General features: G+C 46.3%; 1 protein-coding gene across 5 annotated transcripts in view; it reads right to left on the reverse strand.

Moving 5' to 3' along the window:
* Positions 1-232: 232 nt before the first annotated feature.
* Positions 233-18875, reverse strand: part of KMT2E (lysine methyltransferase 2E (inactive)) — a 1466695-nt gene continuing 1448052 nt past the window's right edge. For 4 of the 5 annotated variants that reach the window (XM_069229869.1, XM_069229870.1, XM_069229867.1 and 1 more), the window contains one exon: positions 233-1753. In XM_069229869.1, coding sequence (XP_069085970.1) covers positions 356-1753 — 1398 coding nt within the window. In that variant the 3' untranslated portion in view covers positions 233-355. The remainder of the gene's footprint in view (positions 1754-18875) is intronic. The other variant, XR_011202375.1, reaches the window with a different exon arrangement.

Raw genomic sequence — 18875 nt, forward strand, 5'->3', positions numbered from 1 at the left:
ACAACTGGTGCAAAAAAACTGTTGATGTCATTACTTTCTTTTGAAACTTCATTTATAAAAGTAACCTAGAAACCAGGCTGTAAATGACCTATGCAGTATATATTATACTGCCAGAAAAGCCCCTGGAATGCTCACCCACAAAATAATAAGGATGACTTAAACCGGTTTTCACAGCAGTATAATCATATGATTTTTATAAAAACAAAAGAGGAAAAACACAATGACAGGGCACTGGTGTTTGATTTTATACAAAGTTTAATGTACAAGCTTTAAAAAGTACCTAAAACTGGCACATATAAAATATACACTTTATTTTACAGAACATTTAAAAAATGTTTAGGTGTTAGCAGACCATTTAATGCCAGCCTGATCCATGGTAATTGTTCTGGAAAGTTGATGGCACTTGTGGCCTTTGAACAGAATTTTGGCCAGGCCCTGCTGAAGCCTGATGAGGTCCCTGCACTCCTTGAGGAAGGATTCCAGAGCTAGGATGTGAACAGAATCCTCCAGCTGTGGGAATACTGTTTGGTCCTTGATGTTGGATGTGGGATCCTTGACCTGGAATTTGATGAAGTGATCCTGTCCCAACAGGCTGATTCTGAAGCCCAGGTCCCAAAGGCGAATGATGTGGGGCTTGTGGATGGTACAAGGCTGCACTCTGAAGAGTGACTGAAGGAAAAAGAGAGGGGCCTTGAGATGGTGAAAGGTGTAATGCTTGCCCTGATGTCTGATGATGAACAGAACCAACTCCAGTTGAATGCTGAGCAGGAGGAGCCAACGGATTTGTATTTGTTACATGCTGGTGTTGAACTTGCAGAGTTTGATGTGCAGTTGTTGAATGCAGATGAGTGAAGTGAGGTACAGCACATGGAGGAGGTGGTGGCGGTGGTAAATGGTGTGCAGGACTTTGAGCAAGAACAAGAGATCCAGAGGACACTGGTACTGCATTAACTGGGTTTGTAGCATGTGCTAGAATATGTGATTGATTGGAACTTACTCCATGGGGTGGAGGTGCAACAGATAAACTAGCTTGGATTTGAGAACTGGGGTTTTGAGATTGTAGGTAATGCCCCAAATTTCCATACTGTCCTTGAACTGCTGGCTGGCATGCTTGATTTGGTCCAGGTGTGAACACAGTCTGCTGGGCTAAGGAACCTTTTAATGGACTATAACACTGAACATTTCCAGAGGCTTGTTGATTTAGATAACAGTTAGAAACAGTAGAAAGTGGTGGTGGGGGAGGAGGTGGTGGTGGTGGTGGTGGTGTGCTGTTGTTATTATTCAGTTGGTTAAATGTACTGTAACTTGTTACAGATTGCCCCGTAGGTGCCTGGGGGATTATCGGTCCAATAGCCTGTTGCTGGTTATTTTGATGATGGTTCTGTGAAGTTGGGAAATTCCTATGGGCTTCTCTCTGCGGCGACTGTGGATGCTGAGACTTGCATGGCGAACCTAATTGTTGCAAGTGAGGTTTTGGTGAATGGTAACCATGTTGTACAGGTGTCAATGACATAGATGAGTTTGGAGAATGTTCTAATGTAGGCGAAAGTGGACAATGCAACTTTAAGGTTGTACAAGGCAGCTTTTGTGAACGTGTTTGAGAGTTATGTGATGCCTGGATACTGTTTGTTAGCTGCTTGTGTTGCTGCTCTGACGTTTCAATGTGTACACACTCAGGCACTGCTTTGTTAACTGTTGATTCCACATCTGATTTTGTTGTTCCAAGTGATGAAGCCGGTGCTGGAGTACAAGCCTAGGTTAAAATAAAAGAAAATTATAGTAAATAGAAGGACTTGTTCAAGCAGTCCTTAAAAAAACGCTAACTAATAGTAGGGACTGAAAGCCTTTAATTAACAGTTTCCTTTTACGATCCTATGATTTCATCAGTTGTGGTAATTATGTCTCATGATCCTATTTGTGCCATCATCAAACGGAGTGTAGCATTAGTTAAGCAAAATGAAAATCTCCGTAGATGGGCATTCTTCATGAACAGTACATGCCACAATATTTAAAATATAAAATAAGGGATAAGCACAAGTGACCAACTAGGATACAGAGAAGGCTGTACTAGACAAACGTGCACCCATCCACAGAATAGATGACAGTGATATTATCTGCAATATTTGGGCATGCTCAGATAGCTACGATGATCTAGGATTGACAATGATTACCGTATGAATATCACAATCTCTCACAGCAAAATGAGCATTGTACTCTAGTAGTTAAGATCGCTCTGTTTTATGCATGTATTTGTTTTTTTAAATGTAATAAATGTATTTATAAAGCAAAAATACTAATACATCAATAAAATTAATTTCAAAATAATTTTGCACACTTTCCTAAAATACCCAATACAGCTTGTTCATAGTGGAGTATTAGATAGGGATGTTGTGAGCCCCAATTACAAACAACTTATTATATTTCTTTCTTAAAAATTTAATAAGGGTTTCAGGAACTTTTTGTAAATGGGGAGAAACAATGTTACCACATAAAATGTGCAGGATGGTCTAATTGTGAGAGTTCTTGTTATGATACATTTTGTTTAAACATGCGCATTTTAGAGTTTAACCGACAAGTCATCTCTTGATTCAAATAGGCAAATGCAGTTTTTGTCATTCATTCCTCATTGCCAAAAACATAGCTCTTAATGAATTACTGGAGAACTGTCCACTTCTGCTCCTCGGAATGATACTACAAATAATATCTCTTTAAAAAACAGTACCCCACAGCTGTTTGTTGTTAATACAAAAAGTTTCCTAAATTGATAAGTACATACCTTAATTGGAAACAGTAGAATTTACGAACCCAACATTCCCTTGTTTCTTGGCGATTACATCAGAACGGCAAACCAAACTTTAAAAAAAACTTGATCAGGTACTAGAAAAAGTTAAAAGCACACTAACTTCAACTTTAGAGGAAAAGCTATTGCGCTTTGGTTGCCAATATGGAAGATAACCCTACTGCCCTCACTCCATCTTTCTTAGCCATCTTTCTCAAACAAAGCAAATCACCTTCTGATGGTGGGCCAGAGAATTCTTCAGTAATACACTAAAGAAATACATCAAGTAATCCACAGCAAGCAGCATGGTTTAACTACATCATGACAACAGGCTAGATCTCCCACATTTGAAAATATGCTCTAATTATACCTGTACTGAAAATGGGATCTAACGGATATTTTTCAATGATGTCAAACTGATGTCAAAAATTTTGCAGGGTGATTTTGTTTCCTAGTTTAATTGGAAAGAAATAACTACAGGGTGTCACGCTCGTTTAAAGACGTTTTTTCAGCCCTCCATAGTCCCACAGAATTGGTACTGTTAGGTGCGCTGAGTGTAGAAAATCTGCCTTTTCTGCGTGGTCATCCCTGATTTTTCAACTTTTAGCTGGACCCTATATTTTTTGGGGGGGTTAGAACTCTGCACTTTATCCCTACTGACCTGTAGTAAAGTGTCAGTGTTCCCCCTTTAAATATAGTTGAATTGGCATATTCCTAACTGTTATATTTAATTTATCTATAAGTCCTTACCATGTTGTACAAAATATACCCAAGGCCTGTAAGTTAACTGTCAATAGCGAGTTTAGAACCTATTGTGTCATCCACTACAGTGACAGTGTAAAACATGGCTTCAGGACTACTACTGTAGCCTACTGCTTGCTTTTTAAACACTGCAATACGACCCATCAAAATAAACCCTTTGAACAAGTCAGAATCTCCCTTTTAATTATTAAAAAGTCAACTGTATGTAGGCCCTGTGGCCCACAATGCATTGAGTGTGGAATTTAAAAGTAGGACCTGCAGAAGTTTACTGTTACATGTGCTTCCAATAACTTGCACCCAAAAGAACAAGTTACTTACCTTTGGTAGTACCTTATCTTGTAGATTCCATCTAGCCACAGATTCCTTACCTTAGAATAATCCTCAGGTGTCAGACTGGATCTGGAAATTTCCGAGCAGTACACCTGTGTGCTGGTAGGTGGTGTTGTTCAGCTGTGTGTCAGCAACATCTTTTTGAGACTTTCCGCACCTGAATAGCAGAGTCAGGAGGAGCACTGACAGACTGGTATGCATGTCTAAGGCCCTTAAAAGAATGACCCTTATATTGTGATCTGATCACAGAGTGGTGGGATGGAAGGGTCAGTAAGGAATCTGCAGCTAGGTATAGCCATCTGATAGAGCCACTGTTCCTCTGATACAGACTTCTAGCTGCAGACTCCTAACCTTGGAACAAATACCCCAGCAATATCTCCCTGGAGGTGGGTCTGTGAAACGGATTTCAGACCAAAAACACCTGCAGGAACGAAGAAGCCAAAAGTCTGTCATGACAAACCTCACTGCCCAGGCAGGAGTGTTTAGTAAATGTGTGCAGAGATGACCACATAGCCACCTGAGATATCCAGTACAGGGACTACTTGAGCTAATGCAGTGGTCACAGCATTGACTCTGTTGGAATAAGCCCGCAAACCTTCAGGAGGTTGCTTTTTACCCAGTGCGTAGCAGATCGTTATGCAGAGTAAAAGCCACTGTGAGATGGTTTGTTTCTGCACTACCTTCCTTTTTTTTAGCTTCAACACAGCCTATGAAGAGTTGATCGTCCATCCAGGACTCTTTTGACAACACTCTTCTTGTGTCCAGATAGTGGAGTCTCTCCTCTTCTATAGAAGGATGAGGCGGAGCAAAGAATGTAGGCAAGGTTATGTCCTGGCCTACACGAAAGGGTGTCACAACGTTAAGAAGAAAAGAGGCACGAGTCCTCGGAACCAGAATGTCGTGGTAAAAGGTGGTATAAGAAGGGTGCACAACTAGTGCATGCACTTCACTGACCCTTTTGGTCGATGTTATGGTGTACGAAAGTGCCCTCCTTCTTGGCATGGTTACCCCCATTTTCTGCCTGTTCTGTTGTTGGTGTGTTTGACTGTGTCCACTGGGATCCTTCTAACCAGGACCCCAGTGGTTATGCCCTCTCACTTCTAACTTGGTAACTGTATCTTTTTTCCCACGATAGGCATACTGGTTCCCCCATGTAAGTCCCTAGTATATGGTACCTAGGTGTAAGGAAATGGCTCCCTGTTGCAGTTATCCCCCACTTTTTGCCTGATACTGATGCTGACTTGACTGAGAAGTGTGCTGGGACCCTGCTAACCAGGCCCCAGCACCAGTGTTCTTTCACCTAAAATGTACCATTGTTTCCACAACTGGCACACCGATAAGCCCCTTGTAAAAGGTACCAGTGGTACCAAGGGCCCTGTGACCAGGGAAGGTCTCTAAGGGCTGCAGCATGTGTTGTGCCACCCTTAAGGACACCTCACCTAACACATGCACACTGCCATTGCAGATTGTGTGTGTTGGTGAGGAGAAAAAGGCAAAGTCGACATGGCATCCCCCTCAGGGTAACTTTAGCAGAACAAAAGGATGATGGACGGAGTGCTGAACAATGCAAACACTCACCTCCAGTCACAGATCTGGGTTTAATCCATCGATCTTTTGCTCACCATGCCACCCCAGTTTGGACCCAGCCATATGCAAATCAGTCTTCCTCATGGGAACAGTCCAGCCCGAACTGCCAAGCCAGGTCCTCCCTGGACCGGAAACAAGCATCCTGGGACCGGTTTCAGGGTTTTACCCTTCATCAGCCAGGCTAGCTTGAATCCAGTGGCACAGTGAGCAAGGGACCCCCGTCTGGGCATACCCTTCCCACTTAGGGCAACTTTAGCAAAACAAAAGGATGATGGACGGAGTGCTGAACAATGCAAACACTCACCCCCAGTCAAAAAAATATCCCCCTCAGGGTGCCAGGCACACAAAATACTGCCTGTGGCATAGGTAAGTCACCCCTCTAGCAGGCCTTACAGCCCTAAGGCAGGGTGCTCTATACCACAGGTGAGGGCAGAGCTGCATGAGCAATATGCCACTACAGTGTCTAAGTCCATTCTTAGACATTGTAAGTACAGTGTGGCCATATTAAGTACATGGTCTGGGAGTTTGTCAAAAACAAACTCCACAGCTCCACAATGGCTACACTGAATACAGGGGAGTTTGGTATCAAACTTCTCAGAATAATAAACCCACACTGATGCCAGTGTTGGATTTATTAACAAATGCACACAGAAGGCATCTTAGAGATGTCCCCTGTATTTTACCCAATCCTTCACTGCAGGACTGATTGGTCTGTGCCAGCCTGCTGCTGAGAGACGAGTTTTTAACCCCCTGGGGTGAGAGCCTTTGTGCTCTTCGAGGACAGAAACAAAAGCCTGCTCTGGGTGGAGGTGCTTAACACCTCCCCCCTGCAGGAACTGTAACACCTAGCAGTGAGCCTCAAAGGCTCAGGCTTCGTGTTACAATGCCCCAGGGCACTCCAGCTAGTGGAGATGCCCGCCCCCTGGACACAGCCCCCTAAGGTGTCCTGAGCTGAGGTGACCCCTGCCTTTAGAAATCCTCCATCTTGATCTTGGAGGATTCCCCCAATAGGAATAGGGATGTGTCCCACTCCCCTCAGGGAGGAGGCACAAAGAGGGTGTAGCCACCCTCAAGGACAGTAGCCATTGGCTACTGCCCTCCCAGACCTAAACACACCCCTAAATTCAGTATTTAGGGGCACCCCAGGAAACTAGACTCCTGCAACATGAAGAAAGAAGAAGGACTGCTGACCTACAAGCCTGCAGAGAAGGAGGAAGACGACAACTGATTTGGCCCCAGCCCTACCGGCCTGTCTCCAACTTCGAAAACCTGCTCCAGCGACGCATCCAACAGGGACCAGCGACCTCTGAAGCCTCAGAGGACTGCCCTGACCCCCAGGACCAAGAAACTCCCGTGAGCAGCGGCTCTGCTCGACAATCTGCAACAAACTTGCAACTTTTCAACAATTTTAAAGACCCCACGTTTCCCGCCGGAAGCGTGAGACTTCACACTCTGCACCCGACGCCCCCCGGCTCGACCTGTGGAAAACCTACACTTCAGGGAGGACTCCCTGGCGACTGCGAGCCTGTGAGTAAGGATAAGTTACTTACCTGTAAATCCTAGTTCTCTTCCAGGGGTATCCTCATCAAAGTCATAAACATTGAATACTCCCGCCCCCGTGCGGGAACCCCGGAGCATACATAAAATACACACATGTAAAAGTATGAAATATGCACAAAAAATGTATATATAGCATTTTTAGTAAACAATTTTCATACCAAACTCATGTATACGTGTGTACAACAGTAATGCAGACTATATTCATAAACAGGCTATAATGCTTTATTTCTATGGAGTTTTTTTTTTAACAGTCCCTTTCAAAATTACAATAAGAGAAAAACTTTCCTAAGCCCCATAGCTGGGCCCATGGAAAGAAGCAGTAGCAACATCAGTGAAAAAAGAGAAAAAACTACATTGAAGATAGTCTGTCCTGCACTTCTAGGAGACTTGCGTCCGGGGAGGCGGGTGGGTTGTTTATGACTTTGATGAGGATACCCCTGGAAGAGAACTAGGATTTGCAGGTAAGTAACTTATCCTTCTCTTCCAGGGGATCCTCATCAATAGTCATAAACATTGAATAGATTAGCAAGCCCATCCACTATCTCTGCGGACTGTCCAATAGAAGTGCAGGAAAAGATATACACTATGCAAACAAATTTCTCAGAGACGCTTGCCCAACTTGAGCGTCCGCTCTGGCATCTGAGTCCAAACAGTAATATCTAGTAAATGTATGTACAGACTTCCATGTAGCAGCCTTACAGATTTCAGAGATTGGAACATTATTAAGGAGGGCAGCAGTAGCCGACCCCCCTGAGCCCCCACAGCAATGCCTGCAGAGAGAATCCAGAGGCTCCACCTGACCGCGACTGCCTGTAACAAGGGACCCGATGCCTGGAACCAACACTGCACCCGCAGCCCCCAGGATCTGAAGGAACCGAACTCCAGTGCAAGAGCGCCCCCCAGGCGACCCTCTGCCTAGCCCAGGTGGTGGCTGCACCAAGGAGCCCCCCCCCGTGCCTGCATGCATCGTTGAAGTGACCCCCGGGTCTCTCCATTGTTTTCAATCTAAAACCCGACGCCTATTTGCACACTGCACTCGGCCGCCCCTGTGCCGCTGAGGGTGTAATTTCTGTGCCTTCTTGTGTGTCCCCCGGTGCTCTACAAAACCCCCCTGGTCTGCCCCCGAGGAGGCAAGTACTTACCTGCTGGCAGACTGGAACCGGAGCACCCCTGTTCCCCATAGGCGCCTATTTGTTTTGGGCACCTCTTTGACCTCTGCACCGGCCCTGAGCTGCTGGTGTGGTAACTTTGGGGTTGCCTTGAACCCCCAACGGTGGCCTGCCTATGCCCCAAACTTGAGACTTGTAAGTGTTTTACTTACCTTCAAAACTTACCTCCCCCAGGAACTGTTGATTTTTGCAGTGTTCACTTTGAAAATAGCTTATTGCCATTTTATTTTTACAAAGACTGTATGTGATATTGCTTTTATTCAAAGTTCCTAAAGTATCTGAGTGAAGTACCTTACATTTAAAGTATTACTTGTAAATCTTGAACCTGTGGTTCTTAAAATAAACTAAGAAAATATATTTTTCAATATAATAACCTATTGGCCTGGAGTAAGTCTGAGTGTGTGTTCCTCATTTATTGCCTGTGTGTGTACAACAAATGCTTAACACTACCCCCTGATAAGCCTACTGCTCAACCACACTACCACAAAATAGAGCATTAGAATGATCTACTTTTGCCACTATCTTACCTCTAAGGGGAACCGTTGGACTCTGTGCACACTATTTCTTACTTTGAAATAGCATATACAGAGCCAACTTCCTACACTAGTTACCCAGGGCATTGGGGTTCCAGGGGATCCCTATAGTTGCAGCGGTTATTCTGCGACCCATAGGGAGCCCATGCAAAGGGTTCTGCAGGCATGCCATTGCAGTCTGTGTGAAACGGGTGCATGCACCCGTTTTCACTAAAGGTCACTGCACCAGGTCACTGTAAGTCACCCCCATGGTAGGCCCTCTCAGCTCAGAGGGCAGGGTGCAGGTTTCTGTGTGTGAGGGCACCCCTGCACTAGCAAAGGTGCCCCCAAAAACTCCAGATCCATTTTCCAGGACTTTGTGCGTGCGGGAACGCCATTTTACACATGTACTGGACGTAAGTCACTACCTATGTCCAGCTACATAATGGTAACTCTGAACCTGGGCATGTCTGGTGTCAACCATGTCAGAATCATTCCCAATACTGTTAAAGTATTAGAAGTATGATTCCAACCACTCTGTCTGCTCCTTAGAGGACCTCCAGCATTCCTACCACCAGTCTTACAGGATTTTCCGGGCAGTCCACGCTGCTGCCACCCCCCGCAGACAGGTTTTTGCCCTCCTACTGCTTGATCTGATCAAGCCCAGGAAGGCAGAACAAATGATTTACTTTGGGAGAGGGTGTTACTCTCCCTTTGGAAATAGATGTGACTGGCTTAGAAGGGGTAGCCCCCCCAAAGCCACTTGTATGCTTTGAAGGGCACATTTGGTGCCCTCTGTGCATAAAACAGTCCACACCGGTTCAGGGACCCCCAGTCCACACTCTGGCACAAAACAGGACAATGGAAAGGGAAGTGATCACTCCCCTGTCCATCACCACCCCAGGGGTGGTGCCCAGAGCTCCTCCAGAGGGTCCCTGGCTTCTACCATCTTGTTTCCAAGGTTGGCAGGGAACTCTGGGAGCATCTGAGTGGCCAGGCCAGACAAGTGACGTCAGAGCCCCCTCCTGATAGGGGCTTAACTGGCTAGGTGACCAATCCCCTTTCATGGCTATTTAGGGTCTCTCTCTTGGGTGAGTCCTCAGATTTGGCTTGCAAGACTCCAGCGGAATTCCTCTGCAACCTCCACTTTGACTTCTGGCTATTGGAACCACAACCGGACTCTCCAGGAACTGACAACGCTACAATCAACAAAGAAGACTCTTCTGCAACTTTGTTTCCATGGCTCCTGCCAGCCTTGCAACATTTCCCTGGCTGTGTATCCTCAGAAGACAGAAACTCTTCAGCCTGCACAAGAAGAAGAAGGATTCACCCTTGGAGTGAAGGAGTCACTCTCCTGCATCCGCAGGCACCTGCTGCAACGACTACCGGCTGCGTGGATCTCCCCTCATCTTGAGCTGTGTGGATCTTGCATCACGGATGGTGGTCCGGAGTATTCCTCTTGGTCCTCTCTGCAAGCTGTCCAACGTTGGTGGAGGTAAGTGTAGGAAGTTGGCTCTGTATATACTATCTCAAAATGAGAGATAGTGTGCACAGAGTTCAAGGGTTCCCCTTGGAGGTTGATAGTGGCAAAATTAGATAATAATAATGCTCTATTTTGTGGTAGTGTGGTCGAGCAGTAGGCTTATCAGAGGGTAGTGTTAAGCATTTGTTGTACACACACAGGCAATAAATGTGAACACACACTCAAAGACTTAACTCCAGGCCAATAGGTTTTTATATAGAAAAATAAAATGTTCTTACTTAGTTTTAGAACCACAAAATTCAGAATTTAGGTAAATACATAAATTGTAAGGTACTTCACACAGGTAAGTATGGGCCTTTGAATTAAAACAGTAATGTACACAGTTTTGGCAATAAGCTATTTTAAAAGAGAACACTGCAAAAATCAACAGTTCCTGGGGAGGTAAGTATTGGTTAGTTTCTCAGGTAAGTAAAGCACTTACAAGTTCAGTATCCTGGGCATAGGCAGCCCACAGTGGGGGTTCAAGTCAACCCCAAACACCCAGCACCAGCAACACAGGGCCGGTCAGATGCAGAGATCTAAGTAGGTCCCAAATAGTATAGGCACCTATGGAGACTAGGGGTGCTCCAGTTCCAGTCTGCTAGCAGGTAAGTACCTGTGTCCTCAGGGAGCAGACCAGGGTTTTTTTTTTTTTTTAATAATGGGGGGGGGGGGGGGGGGGCACAAACAGGCACACAAAATCACAAAATACACCCTCAGCGGCACAGTGGTGGCCGGGTGCAGTGTGCAAAGTAGGCGTCGGATTCTCTGTTACCCGGGCAGTTGCGGTCAGGGGGAGCCTCTGGATTCTCTCTGCAGGCGTCGCTTTGGGGGTGCAGAGAGGTAGTCTCCAGGTGTCCATGTCGTGGGAGTGGCCTGGGAGTCCTTTCTGCAGTGTTGGTTCTTCTGGACAAGAGCCGGAGGCATTGGGTGCAGAGTGTTGGGGACTCACACTTCTGGAGTGAGGCTGGAGTCCCTTTAAAGATGGTTTCTTTGTTGCTGTTTGGACAGAGCCGCTGTCCACAGGAGTTTATTGGTCCTTTGGTTGCAGGGCAGTCCTCTGAGTCCTCAGAGGTCGCTGGTCCCACTCCGATGCGTCGCTGTACAGGTTCTTTGAGTCTGGAGACAGGCTGGTAGGACTGGGGCCAAGTCAGTTGTTGTCTCCATCGTCTCTGTGGGGCTTTCAGGTCAGCAGTCCTCCTCCTTGTTGTAGGTCGGCAGGAATCCGGTTTCTTGGGTTCAGGGTAGCCCCTAAATACTCAATTTAGGGGTGTGTTTAGGTCTGGGAGGCAGTAGCCAATGGCTACTGTCCTTGAGGGGGGTTACACCCTCTTTGTGCCTCCTCCCTGTGGGGAGGGGGGCACATCCTTAATCCTATTGGGGGGAATCCTCCAAAACAAGATGGAGGATTTCCTAAGGCAGGGGTCACCTCAGCTCAGGACACCTTAGGGGCTGTCCTGACTGGAGGGTGACTCCTCCTTGTTTTTCTCATTATCTCCTCCGGGCTTGCTGTCAAAAGTGGGGGCTGTGGCCGGAGAGGAGGGCATCTCCACTAGCTGGAGTGCCCCGAGGCGCTGTAACACCAGGCTTGAGTCACAGATCCTGCAGGGGGAGGTGAGAAGCATCTCTACCCAGTACAGGCTTTGTTCCTGGCCACAGAGTGACAAAGGCACTCACCCCATGTGGCCAGGCTGTCAGAAACTGGTCAGCCTAGCACTAGGAGTTGGACTGATATTCAGGGGGCATCTCTAAGATGCCCTCTGGGTGTATTTTACAATAAATCCCACACTGGCATCAGTGTGCATTTATTGTGCTGAGTAGTTTCAAACCAAACCTCCCAGATTCAGTGTAGCCATTATGGAACTGTGGAATTCATATTTGACAAACTCCCAGACCATATACTCTTTATGGCTACCCTGCACTTACAATGTCTAAGGTTTTGCTAAGACACTGTAGGGGCATAGTGCTCATGCAACTACGCCCTCACCTTTGGTATAGTGCACCCTGCCTTAGGGCTGTAAGGCCTGCTAGGGGGATGACTTACCTATGCTACAGGCAGTGAGAGGTGGGCATGGCACCCTGAGGGGAGTGCGATGTCGACTTAGTCATTTTCTCCCCACCAGCACACACAAGCTGTGAGGCAGTGTGCATGTGCCGAGTGAGGGGTCCCCAGGGTGGCATAAGACATGCTTCAGCACTTAGAGACCTACCCTGGCCACAGGGCCCTTGGTACCAGGGGTACCATTTATAAGGGACTTATCTGTGTGCCAGGGCTGTGCCAATTGTGGGAACAAAGGTACAGTTTAGGGAAAGACCACTGGTACAGGGGCCTGGTTAGCAGGGCCCCAGCACACCTTCAATCATAACTGGCATCAACAAAAGGCAAAATGTCAGGGGGTAACCATGCCAAGGAAGGCATTTCCTTACACCAACATAATGATTTTTATAATTTACATTAGTAGAGCAAATTTGTTTCACATTAGGTTTGCCGTGCACCTCCCAACTCTGCACAACTCGTGCCACCCTAATACCAACTCTTCACAACGTTTGGTCTGGCATAATGGACTTGGACTTCGTGGCATGAAACCCAGCCTTTAACACTGTTAGACCTGTAAGCCTTAGGGCAGTCGTCCTCCAAATGTTTTGCCTGCTTGCCTCCATTTTGTCTGGATTTTTGCTCTGCTGGCCCTAGGACTCTGTACACTTTACCACTGCTAACCAGTGTTAAAGTGCATGTGCTCACTCCCCTAAACATAGTTTGATTGGTATATTTAAGTTACATGTAAGTCCATTGTAGAGTGATATCCCACGGCCTGTAAATTAAATGCTGCCAGTGAGCCTGCAGAACTTATTGTGCCACCCAGTTATGTGGCACCTTAAAACTTGTCCCAGACCTGCCATTGCAGCCTGAAGGTAGTGTCCCACTGCCATGTTGCCTTGGCATTTAAAACCCTTTGCCAAGCCTTAAACTCCCTTTTTATCACATATATGTCACCCCTAATGTAGGCCCTAACTAGCTCAGAGGGCAGGGCGCTGTGTAATTAAAATGTAGGGCACATATTTTTTAGGTTTACATGTCCTAGTAGTGAAAAACTCTAAAATATGTTTTTTTACTACTAAGATGCCTACCCCTCCTATAGGGTAACATTTGGGATTCCTTATTAAAACATGTCATGTTTGGTACCTATGAACTTGTATTGCTAAACCCTCTTTAATGGTAAAGTTGGATTTATCATCACAAGTTTGAAAATGACACTTTTAAAAAGTTGGCATTTTCCTGCCCTTAGCCCTCTGTGCCTGTAACCTGCCTTACGTCACATGACTGGGTGTACTTACAATTGGGACTTTATGAATTCACCCCAGACAGAAACACAATAGGGGAATTAGCAGAGCCTGAATGGGCTATTAACTGACTTCATGGGGAGGTGGAGCTAAGCACAGCCCCACTTGCAACTGAAAAGACTGGGCTGTGCCACCAAGCAATAGGCTTAACAACCCTGTATTGTCACTGCAGCCAGCTAGGAGCCAGGGCAGGGGAGGCAGGAAATTCCTATAACTTCAGAGAACCCTTCTGGAACCTTCTCCCAAATTCTAGGAGCAGGGCACAAGGGTATAAAAAGAGCGCGCTTAGACCTGCTCCTCAGTTCACTACTGGACCTCTGGAAGGTCTCTCAGAGGACTGCCTGCTTCTGTGACTTGCTGTACACTCTGCCAGAGTGCTGTTGTACCTGGAAGGACTGCTTTGCTGCTTGGGACCTTCAGACACCAGTCCTGCTGCCAGGGGTGGCTCCTCCATTAGGGTGGAGTAGCGTTGTCCCCCTGCCAGCAGCAAACCATTACAAGGAAACGATAATAAACAGCTTTAGTTATCATTTCCTTATAAAGGGGCGGGGCCACGGGTGACAAGGAGTGAGGGGGAGTGCTCCCCCCTCAGAGCGCATGTGTGTTTGGCCGACCGTCTGGGGTCGGCCAAACACACATGCACAGTAGGGTCTCTCCAGCCCAGCAACACTGTTGACCAGCATCAGGATTGGCAGCAGGGCAGGCTGGGAGCCAGTGCCTGTCTGCAGCGACTGTGGAGAGGCGCGGCTGAGGAGTTAAGTGTTTATTTATTTTTTAAATATCATTTTTATTCTCACTAGACCCCCCCTTCCACCACCCCCACTGCGCCGCATGGCACGAGCTGCAACTGCCTGCTGCAGGGCCCTGCATCACCACCTACAACCAGGACTCCAGAAGGGACTCCAGGGGCTAGTTACGCTGGTCTCCTGTTTTGAGCCACAGGGACATAACAGGCTCCAAAACCTGCACTTGGACCCAGCCTGACTGAGTCTTGCACCCCCAAGAGGTCCCTCCAACTCCTGAACCCTTAGTTGTAGTGCTAAATGTGCCCATTTTCTAAAACTGAGGACTTGCTATTTTCAACTTTTAAAAATTCAGAACTCTGGTTCTACTAATTGGATTTTCATGGTTTTGGTGTCCAATAATTTCTTAAAATATTCTCTATTTTACTAAATTGGTTTGGGATTTTTATTGTATTTTCACTCTGTTGCGGTTTGTGTACTGCATAAATACTTAACAAATTGCCTCTATGTTTAGCCTGAATGCTTTTTGTGCCTAGCTACCCAAGGTTAATCACAGGTTAATTTATTGACTTTTTGTGGTTCACCCTGAAAGGGATTGTGGCTGTTGCTTAACCAGGGTTCACACCCTAGTCACCCAACTACTCAATTTCTCACAAACCTAATAGCTTAAGTCTTGTCAAATTAAGTAATGGTCACAAGGAGTAGCCAATGCCTACTCCCACAAGGGGGGAGAAAGGGAGAGGGGGGTAGGGAGAGAGAGTTTTTTTTTTTCAGCCTCACACTCTGGAAATTCCGCAGTGCCGAAATCTGACTGATATACACCTTGGAGCCTCCAAAAGGTTCTAATTCAGTTATCTTTTTGATATCCAACTTCTTTTGGTTGTTGATATATTCCTTTGAGGAGTTCTTTGCAATATTCAATATGAAATTCTACACTGCAATTTCTGCCAAGATTGATGGCTCCAATATCGGTGCAGATAATGCAGATTAAGGCACCATCTTCAACAGTGATGGAGCTGAAATAGAAACAGACAGTTTGCTTTCGCCTGGAGTCACCAATAGTTTGGTAATGGTAGTTGTCAGGGTCTGGACTGAAGCTGATGAGTGCTCAAAGTCAGCAGGTGCCACTGAAACCATAGCAGCTCCAAAGGGTGTTTGTATATTGACTATGTAGCCAAAATGTACTGTTAGAATGTTGTATCTTAGCTGCAAATGCACTAGAGGGTGAGCTACTCACCTGTTTCTTTGGAGATAGCTACTGAAGGAATCAGAATTTTTCCAAAGAATAATTCCGGGGGGGAGAACATGGCGGGCTACGCAGGTCGTGTAGCGCGCTAGAGCGCTTCCCGTTCCGGTTCCCGGGGGCGTGGCAGGTCGCGGCAGCCGAGCGGCGGAGCGAGTGGCGGTTGCAAAAGCACACAAATGTGCGTGCCTCAATTAACAACATCGGAGGAAACTTGGAGGACAGCGGGGGCTGTCTGGTGGTATCGGGCCGCGCTGGAGCTGCGCCGGACCCGTAAAAACGTAGCGCGAATTCCCCTTCGGGGGAATAGCGGTAGCTGCAATACCAGAGCGTCTGGAGCCGCATTTGAGAAGCGGCGGTTGGGTGAGCAGCCCAAGGAGAATCCGGAGAAAGACGCCAGGAAGAAGACGGTGAGGCAGAGTGGGGAGGGGGGCGTTTTTCCTGCTTCCCCGCTCTCCTTAACAAGAGTGGAGGGGACGGTTCAGTTGCCCAGGACAATTTGGTTCCGATTACAGAGGAGAAGGGAGGATCGGTAAAAAAAAAAACCTTGAGATTTAAATCTGGGGAAGGAGGCAGGAGTGTGGGGAGGAAAGCGGGAGAGAGTAAACTTAAAGGTAGAGATAAGCTGACGCCCTCTCTAAGGTCCTTCTTCAAAGTGAGACCGGAGGTAGTTACACTTATCCCCGGGCAGGTTAGAGTTGCAATGGAAGTTACCACTAGGCAGGTGGAAAATATTATGGGGGAGGGCAGGGAGGGGACGAGGTCCCCCCCGCCAGGGCTAGGAGAAGAACAGACGGCCCCGGTGTTAGTCCAGACTCCAAATGATAGCCTTGCAGAAGTTCAAGACTTCGCATCTAAGACAGTAGTGCCGGAGCCCTCTCAGGCTGCCTCGGGGACCCCCCCTTTATTGAGTGCTTCGTTGGAGGCTTTAATTTTGTCTAATTCTGAGGATGTTAAAAAGGGCTTTGCGAACTCGGAAGTAAATCAAGGGGAGATAAGAGAGGTGTGTGCTAATTTGGAAGAAAAAATTGATGGCGTAATGGTAAGAACGCAGGCACTGGAAGAAGCGATGGGGGGTATGAAGGAGGAGCTGGTACAGCATAAGGGCGTGATCGAGACTTTGAAGAGGAGCGAACTGGCTCTAAAAAACAGGGTGGAGCAGATGGAAAACTATTCAAGAAGGAATAATCTAAAACTGTTGAAAGTGCCGGAAGGTACGGAAGGGAGCGATCTTAAAGCTTTTGTAGTGTCATTAATCAAATCAGCGGTGGACCTAGAGGAAACCGAGGATGAAATTGGGAAGGATATTCAGAGAGTCCACCGTGACCCCTTTAAGCTACGAACAAATAGCAGTAGACCTCGGAAAATTTTGATAAACTTTCTGTCATACCAGAGGAAAGAAAAGATTTTATCTAGAGCATTGAAATTGAAGTCTTTAAGAGTGAAGGATATTGTGTTCGAGATTAGATCTGACCTATCCAGGGCGACTATGGATAGGCAGTGGGAGCTGGGGAAACGTTTGGAGATTTTCAGATCTTTGGGGGTCTCGGTTCAGCTGAAATTCCCAGCTTTCCTTAGAGTTATGTATAACAACAAAATGTACAACATCAGAGACATTAGTGAAGCGGATGAATTATTGGCTGTGGTCAAAAATGAGCAGGCTACTGAATAAGGCTGCGTGTAATGTGCAATGGCGAAACTCTCCTAGGAACCTGGGGGCGCTCTAAAATTTGGATCAGTATGGTCCTTAGTTGGGGGGGGTTCTCCACGGGTGGGGGGGAAAGGGGTAGGGAGGGGGGGGAGCTGTAGGGTTGGGGTGGGGAGGTTGGAAGAAAGTAAAAAGTAGTGCCTTGTTCAGCCCAACTATTTGTTATTTAAGATTGATAGATGGCTAGTAGGGGGGGAGGCCAGAGGGTGCTGAATATGCCACTACAAATTCTTTCATGGAATGTTAATGGCTTAAGGGTGCGAGGAAGAAGGGAACGAATATTACAGTATTTGAAGGATTCCATGGCACAAATTTTAGTTTTGCCGGAAACACATCTTACAAAGGTAGAGTGTACTAATATAATACAAAAATTAAGATGGGTGCGAACATTTGCATGCACAGAACACAACTATCATAATAAAGGAGTGTTAATTTTAGTTAAACATGTACAGCAGGGGGGTGTAGCAATCCTGGAGTCTAGATCAGACTTAGCAGGGCAATGGGTAATAGTAAAAACACAATTTAGAGGTCGGAATCTGGTATTAGCAGGATACTATGGGCCCAACCACGACGATATAGAACCCTTAAAGCAGCTTTTCTCTCAGCTTCTGGAATTTTCGGACCCGGTTATTTTGATGGGTGATTTCAATGTAGTACTGGACAACGAGTTAGATAGGCATAATTGTAAATCACGAAGTACACCTAAGTCGCAACAGTATTTAAGGAGGATGATGAAGGAATTTGGTTTGTGCGATATTTGGAGGCAAAGGGCGGGGAATAGTAGGGACTTTTCTTTCTTTAATAAGAAATACAGACATGCGTCGCGAATTGATTATTTTTTATTGGACATGCGTTTGAGAGAGGAGGTGAAGAATATTGCGTATCTGCCCTCACATTTATCAGATCATTCTGCGGTGGTGTTAAATATGTGCTTTCGTCAGACAAGTTGTAGTGGTCGGTGGACGATTGATCGAACACTGTTATTAGATCAAGAGGTGTTGTTAAAGTTGCGTAAGGAAGCTGAATTTTTTTTTTGTGTAAACTTGGGCTCCGCTCCCTTATCTGTAGTATGGGACACGTTTAAAGCAGTCATCCGCGGGGAATTAAGGAGTTGTTCCATCCAGAAACACAAATGGCAGAAAGAAGAGATTTATGCATTGGAGCAGGAAATGCGAATATGTAAAGCTAAAATAATTGAAGCAGGGGAGACGGAGGCTGTGAGGTCTAGCTGGGAGGGGTTGAGAAGTCAGTTGGAAAAGATACTACAGGGAAGAATTCAAAGCAAATGGGAAGCAAGCAAATTGGCCCATTTCGAATACGGGGAAAATGCGGGGAAGTTGTTAGCCTGGAAAGGCAAAGCGGATCGTGTTAGGAACTACATTAAGGAAGTTGAAGTGGAGCATTCAGGTGAAAAAACAATAGATGGGGCGGCAATAGAATCGGCTTTCCGAAACTTTTTTTCGCAACTGTATTCGGAAAAGTTGGAGGTGGACTGGTTAGGGGCTGATGGATTCTTAGGTTTATCACTGCAGGAGAAGGAAGTATTGAACGCCCCAATAACGGCTGAGGAAATTAGGAGAACCCTGAATAGTAGTAAATCGGGAAAGGCGCCAGGCCC

The sequence above is a fragment of the Pleurodeles waltl genome, chromosome 4_1 (genome assembly GCF_031143425.1).
Source record: "Pleurodeles waltl isolate 20211129_DDA chromosome 4_1, aPleWal1.hap1.20221129, whole genome shotgun sequence".
NCBI lineage: Eukaryota > Metazoa > Chordata > Amphibia > Caudata > Salamandridae > Pleurodeles > Pleurodeles waltl.